The following is a 22,712-nucleotide window of genomic DNA, read 5'->3' as shown; positions in this document are numbered from 1 at the left end:
AGCAGCTAACATAGACAATGTGACACCTTTAAAATTGTTTGCTGGTGATATTGTAAACCATGCTCCTTCCTTAAACAATTATCAAACAGTGTCTACATTAGATGTTATGGTATCTTGACTAGGAAAAAGATGTTTTTTCACCGGAGTTAACACAGAGAAGGCACTTCAACTGAACTGAAACCCCACTTAATGCCAATGTAGACACAATTTAACAGCTTTAGCTGATTTTAGCAGGTCAAGTTATAGGTCCCATTTACGCTATAACTTGACCTGCTAAAATCAAGTTAAAGGTATTAAACTGGGCCTACTTGGTGTTGAGTGGTTTTCAACAGCTACATTACCTGGATTTTAAAAAAGGGCACCTTTTCCTATAGTCTAACTAGAGCCTAAGGGATAACATGATTTTTAAGAAGCACCTTTTTGCCAGGCCTACACCCATGTATTGTACTGGTATAACTATTTCAGTTAAGGCAGTGGGTTTTTTTAACTGAATTAGTCATATTGGTAAAACTCACTTTAGTTATACTACTGAACAGGTGACTTACTGCTATAGCTTACTCTGCTTTCCAAATAGTAATAAGCTAGTCAAGAATAAGAGACCTTTATATCTGTATTACTGCATCAACACTTAGAGGGAATTGCGTCACTTTAGTTAAAGTGAGACAATTTTTCTGTGCAGATAAACCCTAAGAGACACCGATCAGCTGACCGTATTTCTTTATTAAGATATTTCTATTTCCACAACCCCTGTAGGAAGTTCTCCCACCCTCAGTGTGTTATAATATGGTGTAAAGAGCATGTGTATTGTTTTCCCCAAGCTCCTTTTTAGAGCTTTAACCTGTGCTGTGAGGCTCTGGCTGAGACTCAGGGAGGGTGTGAAGGCAGGAGGGCAAGTCCCATGGGGATGAGTAATAAACTATGTGGTGGGGTGGGGATAGAGGGAGTCAGTGGGTGGGTGGAGAGGAGATAGGATTTCGCGTTGCAGGGCCAGATTAACAGGGGGGGGGGGGGAATAGATCAGCATCTGTGGGGAGAGCAGCTGTCAGAGCTGGTCAGTATGGGCGTGTGTGCGCGTGGGGGTGGGGGGGAGGAGAGGGCAGACAGGGATAAGGGGGCCTGTCAATGCGTGGGGGATGCAGACCGGGGTGTCGCTGGGGTGGGGAACGGGATCTCTGGGGGGATGCAGCGTGAAGTCTGTGGGGGGACGGGAATGGGGGAGGGGAAGTGCCAGCAGCGGGGGAGTAAATGGGGACGAGAGGTCTGTTGGCTGGGGGCTGCCGGGCCGGGCTGTGCGCGGAGTCCCCGCAGAGCAGCAGCCCCGCGACCGGGGCAAGAGACGGCTCCCCCTGCCGGCCGCGGGCCGGACACTCACTGCCGAGTCCTTTGGCCTGGCTGAGGAGCGGATCCGGATCCACCTGCTCCTGGCTCCGCACGGCCGGGTCCCCGCCCGCCGCCGCCTCCCCCTCGGCGCCCCCGGCTTCGCTCCGCTCCCCGAGGCTGCCGCTCTCTTCGGGCGGCGGCTTCTGCTCCTCGCCCGCCCGCTCCAGCCCGAACCAGCTGCCCAGACCCCGCAGCATCCCGCAAGAGGCGGCCTCGGCCGCTCGCGGTGCCGGACTCCGGCGGCTCCTGGTCCCCGCCGCCGCTCCCAACGGCTCTAACGGAAGCGGCCACGGCCCGAGAGCGGCACAACGCTACCACCGGACGCCGGAGTCTCCCCTCCTCCGATCCGGGTTACGTCACTTCCGTAGGTCACGGGGCCGAGACGCTCCGTAGGTCCTTCTCTCTGTTCCTCCCCTGGGGAGGGGGAAGGAGGAGGCGGGCGAGGGGCGGAGCGGTGGGCCGGGGGAAAGGGGGGCTAGCGATGGGGAAGTAAAGGAGAGGGGGCAGCCAGTGGGGTACGGGAGAGGTGGGGATTTGCGTGCAGGCGCTTCCTCCTCTCCCGCAAGTTCTCGCACGTTGGGATTGTTCATTGAAGTCAATGGCAAGTGCGTGTGCGAAAAGATTGCAGCCTCGCTGTTCCTGGAAGGCAAAGGCGGGGGGGGGGGGGGATCCACTATGTTCTCCCATCGCTGCCGAAGGCACGGTTTGGGGTTTTGTTTAGTTTTTACATACACACGCTATTTTGTACATAAATACATTTCCCCACCATGATGCAGCGCTTTTGTCACCTCAACCCACTGATCTTATACATGCAAACTTAGGCCCTGATCATGCATGCGTGTACTTAATTTTACATACTAATGAATAATCACATGAAGTCATATAGGACTTCCCACGTGTGTAAAATTCAGCATGTGGATAATCGGGACCATACATTGCATGCTGCTTTGGGCAGGGTGCTGTCATTTGTGTTTGTCCATAAAGCGCTATGGCTCTGTAAAAATAAGTGTTAAACCCGACAATGCTTTTTTAAGATAATGTCTTCCAAGTTTTGGTGGCTTTCTCCCTATGGACATATTATAATGGAAGACCAAAAAATTCCAAAGTGTATGTATCAAGGAGTGCAGCTACACAACTGGTGATCATGTGGGTGCCAAAAGCTTCAGTGGTGCAATAAGATTGCTGGTGATGGAATATACAGCCAAACCACCTTAAGCACATAGCCAGAGATGATCCAGGTGGCCCTGAATCTGCAAGAAGGCCAGATCCCTTTAGGATTTGCCATGATGATGGTGTCTCTACGTAGTGGTCAAGTGAAGTTAGGAAAGGTGAAATAGGATGAGACCCTTTTGAGAATTGAGAGGTAAGCATAAAGGAAAGAGACACTCACAGAATCAGATGTGTATATAATGTCTTCTGCAGTTTCCACAGTATGCATCCGATGAAGTGAGCTGTAGTTCACGAAAGCTTATGCTCAAATAAATTGGTTAGTCTCTAAGGTGCCACAAGTACTCCTTTTCTTTTTGAGAATCAGATCAGTGAATGATGCAGGAGAATGTTTAAAATAAATCAAAAGCATCTCCGTTATATATAAAATTACATTAACAAAATAAAACTACTGAACAATCAACAAAGCTGGAGAGAAATTTATCATGCTCTGTCTTTTAAAGCTCAATTCTGCATTGTGTTTGGAGCGCCCGTTTAAATCAATATGAGTTCTGTGTTCACAGTGGCTGCAAAATCAGCCCTGAAAGATGACCTTTAGAAAAAGTTTGCTTTCCCTTTCAGTAGTGAAATAAAGCATCTTCTTATCTGATCTCCATGTTGCTGTTGTAAGTCTCCATAATTCTGAAGTTACTTATAAATCTTGAGTCAATAGCTTGCACCAGAATATGTGACGGTAGCATTTGACCAAACATTTTATTTCCTATTTTCCAGTCCCTCAAACCAGGAACAGTTGCACCATGTCTCTAATAACTCTTCTTCTTAATCGCTTTTCACCCTTATATTTAAATTTCATTCCTTTTCAGAGTGAGATTCCAATCAATTAAGTCAACTGGACTCTGCACAGATGCAAGGGTTCAACTATGTGAATTTAACTGCATGATCAGGACCTAAATCCCGATGCAGAGAGATGGACTTTGTGTGCGAACATCATTTACATCCATTGTCTGCGTCACTCACATTCTTCAGCAGAAATTCCCAAGGGATTGGAAAAATCAAGAAAAAATAAGATCTATTAGTAATTTAAATATTGTGGAGACTTGAAAGCAGTAGCAGTAGTATGGTGAGAACAGTGGGCTATTCCAAGCTACACCCAGGGGAGATTTTCAAGGTCAATATTCAAAAAAATATAGCTAGTGGCCTCATCACAGAAAATGCTCATTCAAAAAAGTGCTCCATGGCTTTATAGGGAGATGAGATAAATGCATGTGCATGCCAAAAAGTGCCCCAGGCTGGGGCAGGCAGATCATTGTAAAAATGCCTGAGCAAAAGTGCCCGCGGGGCAGAGCGGGTAAGTTTGTATGGAGGGCACGGTTTGCACGGGGCATTCACCCAGGGACCTCAGGCCTCTCTGACTGCCTGCCCGGGTCCCTTCTCCTCCCCTCGAGAGCCCCCCTCCCACCTACGGGCCAGTTGGGGCCGGGCTCGGCGCTGGCTGCAGCGCGGGCTCCCCCTGGCGGCCGCCCGGAGACTCCCTCTCTGCCTCCCGCCTTCGGCACCTGGGCCCAGGGAGGAGGAACCTGCAACCGCCTCCGCCGCTACGACGCGGCGCGCGCCCAGGTAACTGCCGCCTGCCTGGCCTCTGCCGGCCCGCGCGCCCGCCGGCCTTGGGCAAGGGGGACCGGCCCCGGCCCCGGCCCCGGCCCCGGCTCCCCTCTCTCCCCGGGCCGGGCAAGTTCCCCCGGGGGGCGGTGCTGCTTCAGGCGCCCCGGTGACAGAGCAGCAGCAGCAGCGGCGGGTTTGGGCTCCTTCCCCCCCGCTGGCAGGGCCGTGCGGGCCCATAACCGCGCTCGGGCTCCCCCACTAGGTGGCCCTGGGCGGGCTGAAGCCCCGGAGTACTCTGGGGTTACAGGAAGGGGGGTTTAGCTCTTGCCCCCTCCAACCAAGCAGCACCACCGTGGTGCTTGCACACGTGGGTAGTCAGGGCCGTACACTGAGCCGTGCCAGTCACTGCCCCCCTCTTCTGTAAACACATAGGAGCCACACCAGCTCTGCCTGAGACAGGGTGACAGCCCGGGGCAAACACTTCACCATTTCCTAGTCCTTCCCCCCGTGCATGTTAGGACACTAGGAAAATAACCCATTGCTGAAGCAGTTTAACTGGTAGTGTGGATGGAGGAGGAAGCTGATTCACCATCATGATTAAAAACATGATAGAGATAATGTTTCCCTATCTCTGATAGGGTTGAAAAGGATTTGAGTCCATCTACATGAGCAGGTGAACTCTTTTCAGCACTAATTGAAGCCAGGCAAGGTGTTGCTGTTAGCAACATGTATTTTCCTAGAGTAGATGGGGCCTTTATTCCTCCTTGCACTCTTCCTAATATTTTTTTCATATTTAGACATCTTTAAGTCATACACTAGAGCCTCTTCCTGTCTAATGATTGGATATATTCCAATAATTGTAGAAATTATTTCTATTAATGGACTTCATCCTCATAGATTAGTTTTAGCAAATTTATCAACAAAAATGGGAGGCTTGTAGCTTTCCTGTGCAGAGATCCTCCTGCTTTCCTCCTGACACTCAGGTCACAGATCAAATCTTAGTGCCAAATAACTTTCTAGTCATGGACATGACTTATCTAGTATATGAGCCATTCTGCTGAGGGCTATTTGCAGTTCTCAACTCAATAACAATACCAACAGAAATGTGAAAAGTAAATAAAAAATTCACCAGTTATGCTAATTAATTTTCAATACAATGCTGCAGGTTTGAGGTACAATCCTGCAAACACTTAACCATGAAAATAACTTGTGTTAGTAGAAGCAATTAATCGTGTGAGTAAAGTTATTCACGTGTATTTGGATGAGTCTGCTCATTAAGAGCATATGGCAACCTAATACCCTTAGTGTTTTTTGTTTTGTTTCCCTTTCCTAGCTAACTTTGCCAGATTCTTTCTCTGCTCATCTACAAGTCATGGGATCTTTGGAAATAATACTTTCATTTATACAACTGAAACCATGACCTACTAAATGCTTCTAATTTGGCTTTTAAAAGTGAAAGTAAAAGACTGCTGTCCACAGAGCACTTCTTAGCCATGTCAACCATGCGAGTCAAAGGAGAAAATAGAAAAGGAGTACTTGTGGCACCTTAGAGACTAACCAATTTATTTGAGCATAAGCTTTCGTGAGCTACAGCTTACTTCATCGGATGCATTCAGTGGAAAATACAGTGGGGAGATTTATATACACAGAGAACATGAAACAATGGGTGTTATCATACACACTGTAAGGAGAGTGATCACTTAAGATAAGCTAATACCGGGGGAGGGAGTGGGGAGAAAACCTTTTGTAGTGATAATCAAGGTGGGCCATTTTCAGCAGTTGACAAGAATGTCTGAGGGAGGGGGGAATAAACATGGGGAAATAGTTTTACTTTGTGTAATGATCCATCCACTCCCAGTCTCTATTCAAGCCTAAATTGATTGTATCCAGTTTGCAAATTAATTCCAATTCAGCAGTCTCTTGTTGGAGTCTGTTTTTGAAGTCCTTTTGTTGTAATATTGCGACTTTTAGGTCTGTAATCGAGTGACCAGAGAGATTGAAGTGTTCTGCGACTGGTTAATGAATGTTATAATTCTTGACATCTGATTTGTGTCTATTTGAGACTGCTTGAACAGCTCTCTATAGAGGTTTGGCTGCCACTTTCAACAGCGTTTGTGGCCTGTCAGGCCCCTTTGAATTCTTTCATTCTATTGCAAAATAATGGGTTGTTTTTGTGAGCCCTTGCAACCTGAAGTCCCACTAAAGTTAATTTGAGTTTTTTTAATTGACTTCATTAGGAGAAGGATTAGTCCTAAGACCGTGACCCTGTAAATACTCAGGAAAGTGAGTAGTCCTGTTGAATTAAATAGGACTACTCATTTGTGTATTGTTATTGACGTGCATAAGTGTCTGTTTAACATTTCCAATTCAGTATTTTTTTTTCCCAGAAAGAGTGATGAAAATTGCTTGGTTGGACACAAAATGCTGTTGACAACAGCAGTTGAGGAGAAGTCCAAAACACAAGTGGATGGGGCCAAAAATCTTAAAAATAAATAAAATAAACCCCCTCAAAGTAGCATAGAAAAGTTAGTTATTAATAACATGGATTATTTTCCCTTTCCTGTATGGAAAACTTATAAGTTCTACAAGTCTACTGAAAAAAAAAAAGAGAGAGAGAAAGGTTAAATAAAAGATTTGACAAGGTAAATAAACTGTTCTTGTTTCATTTAAATTAAGATGGTTAAAAACAGAATATTTCTTCTGCATAATAAAGTTTCAAAGCTGTATTAAGTCATTGTTCATTTGTAAACTTTTGAAAGAACAAGCATAACGTTTTGTTCAGTGTTACAAACATTTCAGAGTTACAAACAACTTCCGTTCCTGAGATGTTCGTAACTCTGAGGTACTACTATATTATTGTTGCCGGCACCCAGTGCCGAGAGGCTGAACAACAGCTTGAGTGGTTCGTTACCCGGTGTGCTACACCCAATAGTTACAACGGGGTGGAGAAGCAGAAAAGTTTATTTGAAGCTTTAAATAGGTACAGGGAGATTTGAATTTCATATTCTGTACACAGAGCAGGAAGTTACACAGGCTTTTATACATTTTTTTTTTTAGCATACTTATTTAATAGCAAGCTGCCCCAAGTATCCATATAGCCAGCCAATCCAGTTTCCAGCTAGTTTTTTGTTTTTTTGTATTATTTATTAAACTATACATAAAGCTGCTTTATTTAGCATTGTTTTTTTATATTTGCCCTGCGTGGCCTTGCTTAGTTTTAGGCAGTTTGACTCTGCAACATATTGTTGCAGATTCTCAGCATAACTGCTGTGTGTGCCTCCAGGCGGGGGGGCAAGGACACTTGGGCCTAGTATGCAGAGCTGCTGCGAGTGCCTCCAGGCGGGAGCGGGGGCCAAGGACACCTGGGCCTAGTGAGAGGGGGCTTCATTGACACTTGTGGTCTTCCATTCCCTTGAGTTACCTAGTGGCCATGCCCCAGTGTCCCCAACATTATGAATAACGGAGTCCCCAGATTTGCTGGCAGGAATCCTAGCACCCTTCCTCTTCTCAGTTATAAGAGTGGCTTTACTGGCCAGGATGTTTTCCCTGCAGCTCACTGGTTGAGGGAGAATTTTGTGTCAGCCTCTGGCAGTAGGCGTCAGTTAATTTTTTCAAGCCCTTGTTTTAATATTGCTACAATAATGACATTTTATCTGATGGAGTGGCTTTTCTGGGCTTGTGCATAAACTTTGTGATCAGGTATACATCCCACTGTGTGTACTATATTTAAAGTATTCATAATGTTATAAAATATTATCTATATGTATATATTCACATAGGTTAAAATATGTAACATTCTTTTAAAATATTTTGTGCAATTTAAAATTGCCACATATGAGGCAGTTTTTGTGGTCTACATAACAGCCAGGTATTATTATTATTATTATTGATATTTATTTATTTACCTTGTTGCACTTTGTTGGTTGGCCATCTCTGAAACATTAGGAGGGACATTGCTTAGCAATAAACCTGTTCCCCTTGTGGTGATCAGCATCTGTGGAATGATGTATGTTTTGGCTAAGGGGGGAACCTAGGCAGAAGTAGAAGGACAAAGAGAAGGTGACCTGAAAAGAGAAGATTTATTTGAAGTCTGTCTGTCTGTCTGTCTAAAAATTAATGTATAAAGTAAAATTGATTTCACTTATTTTTCAAATGAGTGAAAATTTTGAAATTTAAGCCCCAGTCTTGCAATTTACTCTATTTTGATAGACCCTGAAGCAGTGAAGAATACTATTGATGTCAGCGGGGCTCTGAATGGAAGTAGAGGTCAGTTTTTGTGTACCACATTGCAGACTTAGAGCTTTGTTATTAGTACTATTTTAAAGTTTTACACTGTTTCTTTTGTATGCAGTACTGCAGTTGTGTACACCGCAAGTGAGATTGCCTCTAAGCCACTAAAAAGGAGATTTAAAAAAATGCAAATTGTTAAGAACCAGAGAATGACAATCACATAATGACTTCCCTTCTATGGTTCATACCAGTTTTATACACCTTTTGTAAGTATTTTCACCAGAGTTCCAATAAATAGTTCTGCCTATCAGCAGAACTGTTACTGGTACAAGCATTAGATTTGGTTTCTTGTGTGTCTTTCAGGCCAGTTTTTTTGTGGAATTATCTCAGAAAAACAGAACTGATACAAGAACCATGTAGAGCAATAAGAGTAGAAGTTTGCTTTTAATACTTTCTGAGTTCGCTTGGGTTGTATATTTTCATGTACTCCACTCTTCTAAATTTTTCATTTCTGTATTTGTCTTTTGTCCTTCTTGGCTTCTGTAGTTAACATTTTTGCTTAAAACAAATGTGAATGTAAAGGAACTCTTTTTTCCCCCCACTAGTGTTTGCTCTGTACCAAATCATTACCAGGCCTGCATTGATCCTGTGGGAACTTCTTTTTTTGCCCCACATGTGAGTCTGGGTTCAGAGCGATAAAGTGACAACCGGTTCTTCTTCCCATTCCTCAGCCAGAAGCTAAAATATCTTCAGCCAGAGGAGGAAGCTGGGAGAGGGTTTTGAATTTATCAGACATCCACAACTAACAGATCTATGGAACATCCAGCAGGATGAGCTCCCGCCACCCTGGTTCTTTCCAGCAGTGAAGCTGGGGATTAGGGTTGGAGTTAGTAGTCAGAGTAGTCAGGGTAGTTCTACTACAGGATGGTAAACTTTGCTGCTGGACTCCTCATTTCATTTTTTGTATCCACCCCTGGCTAGTAGGTATCTGGTAATATTTTAAACCGGGTTCTAATTACTAGATTTTTTTTAAAGCACTATTTGTTGTTAGGCTCTCTCTGATCAGAGTGGGCAGTATTTCCTTAATCTGCTGAATGCTTGCTGACTGTATAGCTTTATCTTGTGAACACACACTCCCTCCCAAAGTTTTAAGAGCATTAATAATTAGATGCAAAACTTTGACTTGTGTTAACGAGCGCTTTATACCTCTGTCTTTCCTGGGAACCATCTGAAAATGCATCTCACTGTTTTTTAAACAGCTTGTGCCTTGGACTTGGATAAATACTAGTGCCTGTTGTTGTCTATTTTGCAGGCCTATTTGTGACATTGTATAATGTTGGGAAGGTCTGCACTGCTTACAGCTGTACATGGAAGAAGGTAGAGTTCTGAAGATATTTTAGTTTCTTGTATATTTTTGATCACTATCTCATATTCTAATGTCTTTGGACTTATTTGATGTTTAATTTGGAAATATTACAAATACAGTAGTCTTCATCTTTTCACTGTAATATGTCCTCGAACTCTGTATTATTTTTATAGCTTAGAAGATAGGAGGTTTCTGAACAAGACACATCTACCTACTGTGTAGCATGTGTTCTGAATGACAGTCTGGTACTTGTTAACTCAGGGGTGGCCAACCTGAGCCTGAGAAGGAGCTAGAATTTACCAATGGACATTGCCAAAGAGCCACAGTAATATGTCAGCAGCCCCCCATCAGCCCTCACCCCCCCTCCCAGCGCCTCCCACCCACCAGCAGCCCCGCTGATCAGCTGTTTCGTGGCGTGCAGGAGGCTCTGGGGGAGAGGGGGGAGGAGCGAGGAGTGAGGACAGGCTCAGGGGAGGGGGGCGGGAAGGGGTGGAGTGGGGACAGGGCCTGTGGCAGAGCCAGGAGTTGAGCAGTGAGCACCCTCTGGCACATTGGAAAGTTGGCGCCTGTAGCTCCAGCCCCGGACTTGGTGCCTATACAAGGAGCCGCGTATTAACTTCTGAAGAGCCTCATGTGACTCCGGAGCCACAGGTTGGCTACCCTTGTGTTAACACATCTGTGACATCTTAATAAAAGGATGAATCCATTTCATTTGCGTCTTGTCCAGTACATTAGCCTTGTTGCACTTCCTGTGTCAAGTCTCCTGTGAAGTACTGGGCAGAGTAATCAAACCAGATCTTTGATTCTTAGACAGGAGAAGTAAAGAAAATGCACTGAAAATAATGTTTATTTTTTTAAACTTAAAACAAAGATACTTCAAAATTGTAAATTATAAAATCATATAAATTAGAGATGAAGTTGGAGAACTCTTGGGAGAAAGCAGGGAAGTCCTGGAAGCAGTGCAGAGACAGAGAGCCTTTATGCGTCGATCCCTCTGGCAAATGCAGACATTCACAGGTTTTTGAGTTTGGGCCCTCAGCCCCGTCTGTAGGAGCATGTGTCCCTGCTAGATGGAAGAAGGTTGAGGAGATTCTGAGTTCAGTCCCAAAAAGTTTCTTTGTCCTTATAGGGGAATAACCAACATAGCAGACAGTGTGGCCCATAGTTTTTAAGCTGACTGTCCTTTAAGACTTAACTTTGAATTGACTTTTCCTTAGCAACACAAAGTTTGTATATTGAATCTATAGTCACACTGTCATTCAAAGCAAAGGGCTCTGTTGGTCAATGTTTTTTGTATTTGTGCTTTTCTTCAGTTTAATGCAATTTCTCTGTGATCCTAAGTGTGTGTTGTTTGCACAGTATTAACAAATAAGAAGATTACTGTATGCATACTGATTTCTAGGCAGAGGGTTGACCAAGCTGTGTACTTGAGAGAAAATATAAATTATTTTATTGGGCACCTATCACTCATGGAATTCTAGGATTCTTATATAAAACAAAATAGCATTGCATTAAAAACAAAAATAACCCTTAGTAAATGTAATTTGATACAATAGATTTAAAGTGTAATATGTTAATTTAAGTACCAATCATGTGCCTAAAGATTTTTGCTGGTCACATCTAAATTCAAATAAAGAAAAAAAATGAAAATAATTTCATTTCAGTTTCAGATAAATGTCAGTACTGCTTATTTGGGGGAGGGATAGCTCAGTGGTTTGAGCATTGGCCTGCTAAACCCAGGGTTGTGAGTTCAATCCTTGAGGGTGCCATTTAGGGATCTGGGGCAAAAATTGGGGCTTGGTCCTGCTTTGAGCAGGGGGTTAGACTAGATGACCTCCTAAGGTCCCTTCCAACCCTGATATTCTATGATTGTTATGATAACAAAACCAAAAAATCTTAGCACTTATATAGCACTTTCACTTCATGAAAGTACTAAAGTTTAACACAACCTGTATTGATATAAAGAGCTGTAATGGTCTAAGTTAAGTCAAAGAAATAAAAAGCTAAGCCATGCAAGATGGTTTAATTGTGCTATATAGCGTTTCTTTGCTTTTGTTTCATAGAATCATAGAATTGTAGGACTGGAAGGGAACTTGAGGGTCATCTAGTCCAGTCCCGTGCACTCACGGCAGGACTAAATATTATCTAGATCATCCTTGACAGGTGTTTGTCTAACCTTCTCTTAAAAATCTCCAATGATGGAGATTCTGCAACTTCCTTAGGCAATTTATTCCAGTGCTTCACTACACTGACAGGAAGTTTTTCCTAATGTCCAACCTAAACTGCCCTTTCTGCAATTTAAGCCCATTGCTTCTTGTCCTATCCTGAGGGGTTGAGGAAAACAGTTTTTCTCCCTCCTCCTTATAACAACTTTTTATGTACTTGAAAAATGTTATCATGTTCCCTCTCAGTCTTCTCTTCTCCAGACTAAACAAACCCAATTTTTTCAATCTTCCCTCATAGGTCATGTTTTCTAGATCATTAATCATTTTTGTTGCTCTTCTCTGGACTTTCTCCAGTTTGTCCACATCTTTCCTGAAATGTGGTGCCTGGAACTGGACACAGTACTCCAGTTGAGGCCTAATCAGAGTGGAGTAGAGCGGAAGAATTACTTCTTGTGTCTTGCCTTACAACACTCCTGCTAATACATCCCAGAATGATGATTGCTTTTTTTGCAACAGTGTTACACTGTTCACTCATATTTAGCTTGTTTGTTTATGTCTAAACTTTACTGTCATACAGCATTCAGTGTACGGTAATTTTAGCCCTATCAGTCCCAGGATAAGAGAGGGACAGGGTTGGTGAGGTAATATCTTTTATTGGACCAACCTCTGTTGGTGACAGAGGCAAGCTTTTGAACCCCACAGAGGTCTTCTTTTTTGAATTTGTTAGTTGATGGTGGTAGGGAGTTCTCTGAAAATGTAGCTAGGAAAGCTACTAATCAAAAAGCCTACTTTTCAAGAGGTAAGTTAAATAGGAATTAGGCTATGTCTACACTTAAAATGCTACAGCAGCACAGCTGAAGACTTCAGTGTAAGACATTCACTACAGTTGCCGGAGGGGCTCTCCCATCACAGTAGTTAATTCACCTCCCCTAGAGGCAGTAGATAGGTCAGTGGAAGAATTTTTACTTCGACCAAGTGCTATCTACACCGGGGGTTAGGTCAGCTTAACTACATCTCTCAGGAGTGTGGATTTTTCACACCCCTGAGTGACGTAGCTGGGTCAATCTAACTTTTTAGTGAAGACCAGGCTTTAGATATGTATTGTTTATGAATCTCAATTATTGTGTATGCATGATGATACACTAGTCTCATGATGATTCACTAGTACTAAAATAAACTGTAGAAAACTCTTAAATGTGGGAGTCTACCTCTTCTACTAATCAAGATATGATCATCATAATAAGCATTTACCTGGCACATTAATTTTCAAAGTATGGTATAAATATAAATTAATTCTTTCAATGTCTTTTGAGTGAGAAATGTTTGTGTTATCCCCAGTTTTACTCATGGGGAAACTGAGACATGTTCAGGTTAAGGGTATATCTATACTGCAGAAAAAAACTGTGTAATTGAGTTTCAGAGCTTGGGTCAATTGACTTGAGCTCACGGGGCTAAAAATAGAAGTGTAGATGTTTCCACTCAGGCTGGAGCCTGGGCTCTGAGACCCACCCTGCTTGCTGGGTTTCAAAGCCTGGGCTCCAGCCTGAGCAGGAACATTTACACTGCTATTTATAGCCCCATAGCAAGAGCTCTGTGAGCCCAAGTCAGTTGACCCGGACTCTGAGATCTGCTACCATGGGGCTATTTTTTGCAGCGTAGACATGCCCTGTATGACTTGTTCAAGGCCATTAGTGTCAGAGTCAGTCAGGCTTAGAGCTCAAGTTCCTGGCTCTGAGCCCAATGCACAACCCACTAGACTATGCTATGTCTCGAGGTTGTGGCAGAATGCCAACCTAGACAAATGGGTGTCAGGACACTAAGGGTATGTCTGTACTACAGTGAAAGTCTGGACTCAGGCTTGAGCCCAACTCCCCCATCTATCTATACACAAACCTATCTGACTTGGGCCAGTAAGCCCTCAGGACCCACACCCAAAGAACCAGCTAGGGGGTTGGGTCGAGCCCAAAGTCTAACTGAGACATGAGTCCACAATACATCATTTCGCATTGTGGGCGCAGCTCTGGCCCCAGGTGCCCCAGACTCATGTTCTGAGAGTCTGCCATCGCTAGTCAACAGTCCCACGGGCCAGTGTTTCTATCCTTTGGCTAGTCTTGGGATAGAATCAACATCCAGGAAACTGAAGCAACCCCCTGATGCAAGTACAGTTGCCCAGCATTACATTATCATTATATTTATGATGTCGTTTTAAATCTGAGACTTTGCTTTTCCATCACTACACTGTCTTTTTACTTTGCAGCAGAATGGAAGTCTTCAAATTATTGATTTTCTGTTTTCTCTCATGCAGTATCTATTAATGGGGTAAACATGTAAGAAAAAGGTTCTGGGCTGGTGATCAGTGGTGCCATGCATTGTTCTGTGGAAGATCTGGTTCCATTTCCCTTTTTCAGTCTGTTGCTTCCTGGCTTAGCAGGGACAGCAAGCCCTCTGGAAGAATAGTGGCTACATGATAGGCTCTGGGGGCAGAAGGGGGAATGAAAAACAGCTGGAAAACAGGGCGACAGGATCCTTTGGTTTGGACAGTCCTTCAAAGGTTCAGTCTCTTCCTCTAAAGATAGAACTGTCAGACAAAGATAAAATTTATTGTGGTTAATGTAGTTGGAATGAAAAATCCTTGAACTAAAGTTAGCAGAATATGTATGAAGTGATTAAAAAACTTTAAATTTAAAAAGATTTAAAGTCCAAAATTGTGACTATATTTAATTTTGATATTTTGGTTTCTGAAGCTCATTTTGGGTTTCCTTTTCTGCATGCTGATTTAGTGTGATTTCTAAGGATAAATGTGTGTTTACCAAATGTGCTTTTTGTCACTGTTAGATTTCCAGCTCGAGACCTATGTGCTGCTACTCATTTTCCAATGAAGTACATCCTGGTAACTGGTGGTGTCATCTCAGGCATTGGCAAAGGAATCATTGCAAGCAGCATTGGCACCATACTGAAATCATGTGGTCTACGAGTCACTGCAATCAAAATTGATCCTTATATTAACATAGATGCTGGAACGTTCTCACCATATGAGCATGGTATGAAGGGTGATCCTTTTCTTTCTGCATGCATAAGTTCAATTACCTTTTGTTTTCATAAACAGAATTTAAGTGTATCATGTGAATGCATTATAGACTGCATCTAGTGAAAACTAGATAACAAAAGGAAATGACACGTAATATGGGGATATAGAGGTATGGACTGCTGAAGATATTGGTGTTAAATGAGGTTTTATTTAATGCCATCAGCAGTGAATGCTACATGGTAAGATAAAGCAACAATTAGTTCAGTTCAGGTTATACCTAATTCGAACATTGTGTGAACACTCGTAAAGACAGAGAAATAACACAAAGAGGTCTAAAGAGCCTGGAAATAACAACATGAGAATCAGCTTGGAAATACAAACTATGATACAATGAGAACAACAAATCTGAACATAGATATTTAGGGGGAGGGAACCACTTGGAAAGCAGTGATGCTATAAGCTCAGTTTGATATGATCGTATAATGCAGTATAGTGATGAAAAGTGGGTAATGGAATTTTGGGCTGCTCTGCCAGAGGCATCAAGTCATAGAGTTAATAAGGACTCTCTAACACAGGATAGATGAGATAGTATCTAGAATGTGAAATCAAAATCAGTGGGATTGCACAGATGTAACGGGTCAGAATTTGACCCACTGTGCCTAGGCACCTCCTCTGTCTCAGTGGGCTTTGCACTTCCCCCTCTGGCAGTGGCGGGGCCTGGAGTAAATCAGCCCCGCTCTGGATATAGTTTGTCTTCCCACTCTGTGTTTATTTATCAATATTTTCAAGGTAGGCCTTGGGGCAGGCCCAAGGAGTGCTCCTTCACCAAACAAAAGAGATAAATTAACAAACACAAAATAAAGGGGGATACCTTTTTCTGCTGCCTCCCTCATTAGGGGCATTGGGGTGTTTTCCTTTTATTGGCCCTGGGATGTCAGTCCTTCCCCTAAACAGGCACTCATATTTGGTTGTTTCCCCTGTACCGGGGGGTTCTACCAATTTTGCCGTCCCAAGCAGTCACTGCTGAATTGCCGCCACCGCAACAGCGGCGGAGCTGCCGCCCAAAAGCTGCCGCGGTGGGAAGAGCAGCGGAGCTGCCACCGAATTGCTGCCACAGGACACGGACTGCTGCCCCATTCTAAATGCCGCCCCAAGCACCTGCTTGGAAAGCTGGTGCCTGGAGCCAGCCCTGCCCCTGTAGGGAGGAGAACAGCCTCTCAACCTGGAGAAGCTTCTCTCCCTGTTGCCCCTAGCCTTGCAGCAGCTTCTCTCTCCTCCTCCTCCTCTCTCACCACAGGAAGAGTTTTTAAAGGTCTCAGGTCTCAGGTAACCCCTTATCAGATTATAAGAAAAAGGGCCTTTATCATTCTAGGGCTAACATACCTGCCTTCCACCACTCTCTTGCAAATGTCCAGCCTGACTTTGTCAAGCCACTCATTTTGTTCTCAGCACCTCAGCACCAAATATCTGTCAACAAATTGGAAGGTATTCAAAGAGCAACATAAATAACTAAGGGGTCATAAGGCTTACAAGAAGAGATGTAAATAATTAAATATGTATAATTTGATTTTAACGACAAAGTTGGGTCTGTTGACATTTTAAATGCCAGTCCTGTGTAGAGAAGGACTGTCAGAAAGAGATTTGGGTTAAATGATGTCAATTGGATTGAAAACAAGGCAAAAAAGTTCGAACAAGGGCAAATGTGTATATTATTGGCTAGTGGCTTGGTAAAGACAGCATTATGGGATCTACCAACATGTCTTGGTCAAACTCTTAGACAAAACTCCCATATCCTTTTGATATCCTAAAACACCTAGGAGAGTGAGGTTGAACCTGACACCTCAGACTTTATTAGAATAGATTGGCTGGGACAAATTCATCTAGGTGTCAAAAGCATGTGGCTATGCTGCTAACGAGCTAGCTTTGGAAAACATCCCACAAGCCACTAGCATTAGTTGAAAGTGTACATTTTAGTCTCTCTCAGAAAACTGGAGTACTGTAAATGTTTAGGAGTTGAAGTTTTAAAGCTTGTTTGATTACATACAGTTCTCCATACTTGTTGTACGAAGTTGATCATGATGGCTGAAAAAAAATTGCTGATGAGTTATCCAAATCTTATGTGGTCATGGTCCAGATTTATAAAGGAAAACATTACTTGCATCCTCTGCCACATTATTGATTTGCTCATCACAAAATAAGTTGTGCACATCATTCAAACATGTACCTCCTGCCAATAGTAGTGTTTTAAATTATGTTTCTTAGGCAAATTCTGACTGTGGGTCTTTAGTCTACCCCGCAGCTTTTGGAGGCAGAGACAAACTTGTTGACTTTGGATGCAGGCGTAGCTTCTCCCATTGAAGCTAAGCTACTCCAGTTCTTTTTGTCTCCAGAGCTTCAAGGACTGAAAATGAACCCAAACTATTTAAATTGTATATGTTAAAACAGAGATGGGCAAACTACGGCCCGCAGGCCACATCTGGCCCACGGGCCCGTCCTGTCCAGCCCCTGAGCTCCTGGCCTGGGAGGCTAGCTCCCTGCCCCTCCCCTTCTGTTCCCACTCCCCTGCAGCCTCAGCTGACTGCACTGTTGGCGTAATACTCTGCGTGGTGGGGCTGCAGAGCCGCAGCCTGACCCGGTGCTCTGTGCTGCATGGTGGTGTGGATGTCTCCAGCCAGGCAGCATGGCTGCCTGTCCTGGTGCTCTGGGTGGCACTGCCAGCCACCAGTGCTCCAGGCAGCTCGGTAAGGGGGCAGGGAGCAGAGGGGTTGGATAGAGGGCAGAGGAGTGGGGGTGTGGGTAGGGGTCGGGGCGGTCAGAGGGCGGAGAACAGGGGGGTTGAATGGGGTCAGGGATCCTGGGGGGGCAGTCAGGAAGGAGAGGAAGGGTTGGATGGGGTGGCGGGGGGCAGTCAGGGGTGGGGGATCTGGAGGTGGTCAGGGGACAGGGAGGGGTGGATGGGGCATGGGTTCTGGGGGGGCCATCAGGGGACAGGGAACGGGGGGGTTGGATGGGGCAGGAGTCCCGAGAGGGCCGTCAGGGGGCGAGAAGCGGGGGGGGGTTAGATAGGTGAGGGCTGGGCCATACTTGGCTGTTTGGGGAGGCACAGCCTCCTCTAACTGGCCCTCCATACAATTTCGGAAACCCGATGTGGCGTTCAGGCCAAAAAGTTTACCCACCCCTGTGCTAAAACGTGATATGTTAATATGATCTACAAAACCTCGTTGCAAAGATTTTCCCCTTTTGCAGGCGAGTCACCCTTGCTATGGCAGAATAAATGCCAAAAGAGCCCAGAAGTAAAATGTGCCTCAATTGTTTCTCTTTGGTCCTAAAGTGAAGTGTTTGAGGGGGTGTAAAGAGGTGTATTTTTGTGTCAGAAAAGATGGCTCTATACTTGGGAGACAGATCTGAGGCCAGAAAAGACTCTTGAACTCCCTTCCTGACCAGCATCTGGTAAAAGGGAAATCTATGATGTAAAGAGATAAGGGTCACCTTGCTCCCAAAGTGAAGCAGGAGCAGTGCACCAAACAACCTCCTAAAAAACCAAATGTAGCCCACCCAAGGGACCTTAGGCCTCCAAAATGGCCACAATGGGTATGTCAGAGGAGAATGATAGAACTCTCCATCAGAATCATGGTCAGCTGCACAAGCAATGCTGGGTATGTCTACACTGCAGCTGGGAGTGTGTCTCCCATCCTGGCTAGACAGACAAACACTATCTCTGCTGGAGTTAGCACACTAAAACTAGCAGCATGGACGTTGTGACGTGGGCAGCGACATGGGCTAGGCATCTGAGTACAATCCCGCATGACCCCCCTGGGTCCATACTTGAGTGTCTAGCCTGTGCCATCACCTGAGCAGCAATGTTTACACTGCTATGTTTAGTGTGCTAGCTTAAGTAGAGCAGGCATGTATCTGTCTACCTAGGCTAGGAGGCATGCTTCCAGCTGCAGTGTAGACATACCCAGCATTGCTTGTGCAGCTGACCGTGGTCCTGATGGAGGGTGGTTCTCTGTGGCAGCAGAGGGAACAGAGCTTCTGCGAGGAGTCAGATTCATCAGAGACTGCATCCATTCCCTGAATCAGCCAATGTACAAAGAGGAGACATTTTCAAAGGGACCAAGGGGAGTTAGGTGACCAACTCCCATTGACAATCAGTAGGAAATGGGTACCTAACTCTCATTTGTGCCTTTGAAAAATCTTCCTCAAGGATTACACTAGCTCCTACAAGACCTCTAACCCCCTCATAGTCAGACTGTGCAAGTCTTTTGCAAAAATTGTAGAGTATGCCAAGAGCTAATGGAGTTCTCAGACACATCAGCCTTTGAGGATTCCATTAGCTGCTGGAAATCTTTAAAAATATTTGCTAAATGTCTGCATAGTTTCACACAGAGAGGGCTGTAGGTCCTGCATCTGATCTAGTTTTGAGTATCTTGGTTGATCAATACAAACTCTAGAATGAAATAACCAGACTTCCAGAAAATACTGAAAGTCATACTATTTCATTGTCTGGAAGATGGACTGGGTGATCTAATAGGCTTTTTTAATCGCTAACTTTTATGATACTATGAATAAATTTAATGTTACTAGGCCAACCTATATTTGAGATACAACATTTTTAAAAGATGATAGACCTTTCCAAGAGCTCATTTTTCAAAGAGTTTCCTATAAAGTTTTCTGGCAGGAGGCCACATATAATAAATTTCAGACAGAAAGGAGTCTTTCTGAGGAAGGTAGAAGTGAAGGTCAAAATTAGTTTTATAATGGAAAACTCGTTATAGTCTTAACTATAAAGTCACTTTCTCGGTTCCATGAAAAGTCAAATCTTTGGCAGTTTCATTCTTGTCAGTTTGACAGCTTCAGAAGTTATAGCCTGTGGTGTGAATGTCCTGTGGGTGGTTAGTGTAGTGGAGAACTGGAGAAAACCCCCTTGATTACTAAAATATTTCCAGCTGTGCTTGGAGTTGAAGTGTACTTTGGTATCTATTTAAAATGAAAAGGGGCTTATTCACCACAGGAATCAAATTCAGAACTGGGTCCTGTAATTTCAAGTCCAGAAGGCAGGTGCTTTGAAGAACTGAACTGTTGCTTTTCAAGTCAGAGGGAGATATGACTTACAGAGTAGCAGAGCAGCACTTGAAAGGGGTTAACTCAGATCTCGATGCTGAAGCAGCCTAGTCCAATACATAGGCACAGGACTGGGACTTAAGGAGAACTGGATTCTATTCCTGGCTCTGCCATTTGCCTTACTGGGTGACCTTAGGTATGTTGCCTTATCTACTGATTGTGTGTTCATTATATTGATCAATTAGAAATCCCAATAACATTCTGTGGGTTACGAGGGTCCTGGCTCCTGATGAGACCCAGAAGTATTAGAGTTATCACAGTGATGAGAACCCTGGTGTGCACAGCAGAGATGCTCATACTTAGGAAAGGCCTTCTGTCTTGGTAATATTTTTTAGCACGGTTAGCAATATCACAAACACTTCAACTCCGCAAAGAGGGTAGAAATAGTATAAAACGAGTGTCTGAGCATCCATATACTTACACTATTTCTTGCAGAACAACCCAAAAGGTTAGTCATCATCTTCATTGTCATCCTTACTAGCAGTCATTGTCCTGGCCTCTTCCAAGGCATATTGGCCGAAATGCACTTTTACTGTGCCTAGCGCATAGTCAGTAGGGGTCTCAGCCCCTTTTCCTTGTCTGTATTTCCTCACCCTACTAAAGTTGGGGTGCTCTTCTCCCATAAGTTACTAGGCCTTTTACCTCAAGTTTATTAGCATATTCGTCAATTAGTGTCTATGGCATTCTTGTGGTTGGATATCTTCTGATGTTCCTAACTTAAAATATCTAAAGCTGGTATTAACTGACATCTTGTGGTTACCTGTCAGAAGTTGAGTCATACTCATTTATTAAAGCATTCTGTCTTGTGATATCTTATGATCTAGGGTTACTCCTGGTTATCTTATGAGGCCTTAGGCCTTGATTAGTTTAGCTAAACCAGTGGTTCTCACAAGACATTTTTTGGTGGTCTCAGTGTGTGGCCACCAACTCTTGCTGGTGGCTGCTCTGACAATTTTTCCTAAAATACTTAATTAACTTTAGAAAAAAAAACAAATAAATATGCACACATACATGTCCAAATCGTTGTCATTTATTTATGTAGTTGGAAGGCAGTAGGAAGTAGAGCTCTCCATTCAGTGCACCCAGACTTTGTTCCTATTCTAGTGCTTGGAGGGTGTCATAAAGTGGGAGCCCCTCACCCTGTTGGGAAGCTGCCAAGCCCTGAAGCAGCCCTGAGCCACTGAGCTACTGCGATAACTACAGCATCTGTAAACAGTGTGTGCGGCCCCAGGCAGGGGAAGCACTGACCAGTCTCTCTGTCCCTGCCTCCCATGGCCCTTCAGTGAGACCCCGCCCCAGGTAAGGTGGGTCAGGAACTCCCTGGCCACCTGGGGAGTCCTAGGCTCCGTGCCCAGATCGGGCGGGAGCAGGAGAGCGCCCCAGCAATCGAATGCTGCAGCCACCTCCACTGACAAGAGCCATCTCCAGTGCCATGTACACCAGCCCCATGTGTTTCCAGAGGCGCTGCCAAGCACTCATGAGGAGGAGGTTGCGTGGTGTAGGTCACCAGTCCCTGGTGGTGCATCTCACTGCCCTTGGTAACAGCTATTCTGGAGCAACAGCTGGGCGCTGCAGGGAGGGGCCACTGCGTTGTCTCCTCCAATTTCCACCCATGCTTTGGAGGCTGTTGTGGCTGCAAAAAATTCTACTGGTGGCTGCATGTGGCCATGGTGCCCGCATTTGAAAAATGCTGAGCTAAACTATTGTCTTACAGGCCTTGAGGCTTTTAGGTGCATTGCATTACTGCCTTAGCTTATACCTATGTCTTACCTATCAATACCTATAGGCTACAGGTAAATTGTTTAGGCCATACTTTTCAAATATTGGTATCTCAAGTTAATCTGAACTTAAGTCACTATTTCTCATAAATGTCAAGTTGTGCTGCTTTTTTATATATAAAAAGAAAAGGAGTACTTGTGACACCTTAGAGACTGACACATTTATTTGAGCATAAGCTTTTGTGAGCTACAGCTCACTTAATCGGATGTGTAATTGGAAATTATCACTAGAGATATTCATTTAAATGAAAAAGTAAGTAAATAAGTGCATTTATTATAAAGGAAAAGAAAATGCTGTTTCAGATATAAAAAGCTATATCTAGAACAAGCAGTTTAGTGAAATTTTTACTAAAGGTGATAAAGCAAAGTTCCTTTGACTGCTGTATGCAAACTAGTATATTTTTAATAAATATTTCATTGTGTGCCTAAGTGCATACCAATCCTTTAACAATAGGTTATAATAGCTCATACTATCAAATAAAAGTTAACAAGTCTATTTATATACTTGTTGCTGATAATAATAATATAATAGCACTCATAATCTTCAAAATGCTTTTACAAATATTAATTAAACCTGTTTGCATTATTGAAACAGTTCTGGGAGCTATTGTAAATTTTTAGTAGGTAACTTTTTAAATCAGAGGGCCAAATTTTGCACTAGATTATGTTCATGTAATTCTGTGTTCTGCACTGAGGTTGTGCAGTTTAACTGAAGGCAGACTTTTGCCCTCATTTTTATAAAGATATAAATACTATTAGATTTTTATTCATTAATAATTTAAAAAGAATATCAGCAATTATTATTTTTATGGATCAATCTCTTGCCATATGTATTTTAAACCATATTAATATTTGAATTAAACAGATGACAG

At 43.7% G+C, this 22,712-nt stretch overlaps 2 protein-coding genes across 7 annotated transcripts in view; one reads left to right on the top strand and one right to left on the bottom strand.

Moving 5' to 3' along the window:
* Window positions 1-1,744, bottom strand: part of SYAP1 (synapse associated protein 1) — a 35,704-nt gene extending 33,960 nt beyond the window's left edge. The window contains exon 1 of the mRNA XM_084617601.1: window positions 1,373-1,744. Within this exon, the coding sequence (XP_084473727.1) occupies window positions 1,373-1,577 (205 nt within the window). The 5' untranslated portion in view covers window positions 1,578-1,744. The remainder of the gene's footprint in view (window positions 1-1,372) is intronic.
* A 2,303-nt stretch (window positions 1,745-4,047) lies between these two features.
* Window positions 4,048-22,712, top strand: part of CTPS2 (CTP synthase 2) — a 139,198-nt gene continuing 120,533 nt past the window's right edge. The window contains exons 1-5 of one of the 6 annotated variants that reach the window (XM_084617804.1): window positions 4,069-4,164; window positions 8,359-8,415; window positions 8,501-8,645; window positions 9,692-9,756; window positions 14,746-14,951. In XM_084617804.1, the coding sequence (XP_084473930.1) occupies window positions 9,713-9,756; window positions 14,746-14,951 (250 nt within the window). In that variant the 5' untranslated portion in view covers window positions 4,069-4,164; window positions 8,359-8,415; window positions 8,501-8,645; window positions 9,692-9,712. Of the gene's footprint in view, window positions 4,165-8,358; window positions 8,416-8,500; window positions 8,646-9,691; window positions 9,757-14,745; window positions 14,952-22,712 lie in introns of all 6 variants that reach the window. The other 5 variants (XM_084617808.1, XM_084617803.1, XM_084617805.1 and 2 more) reach the window with 5 other exon arrangements.

Source organism: Lepidochelys olivacea, assembly GCF_965140295.1.
Source record: "Lepidochelys olivacea isolate rLepOli2 genome assembly, chromosome: 1".
NCBI classification, from domain to species: Eukaryota; Metazoa; Chordata; order Testudines; family Cheloniidae; genus Lepidochelys; species Lepidochelys olivacea.
Note: the sequence above shows the minus strand (reverse complement) of the source record. Positions and strands in the feature narration are given on the sequence as shown.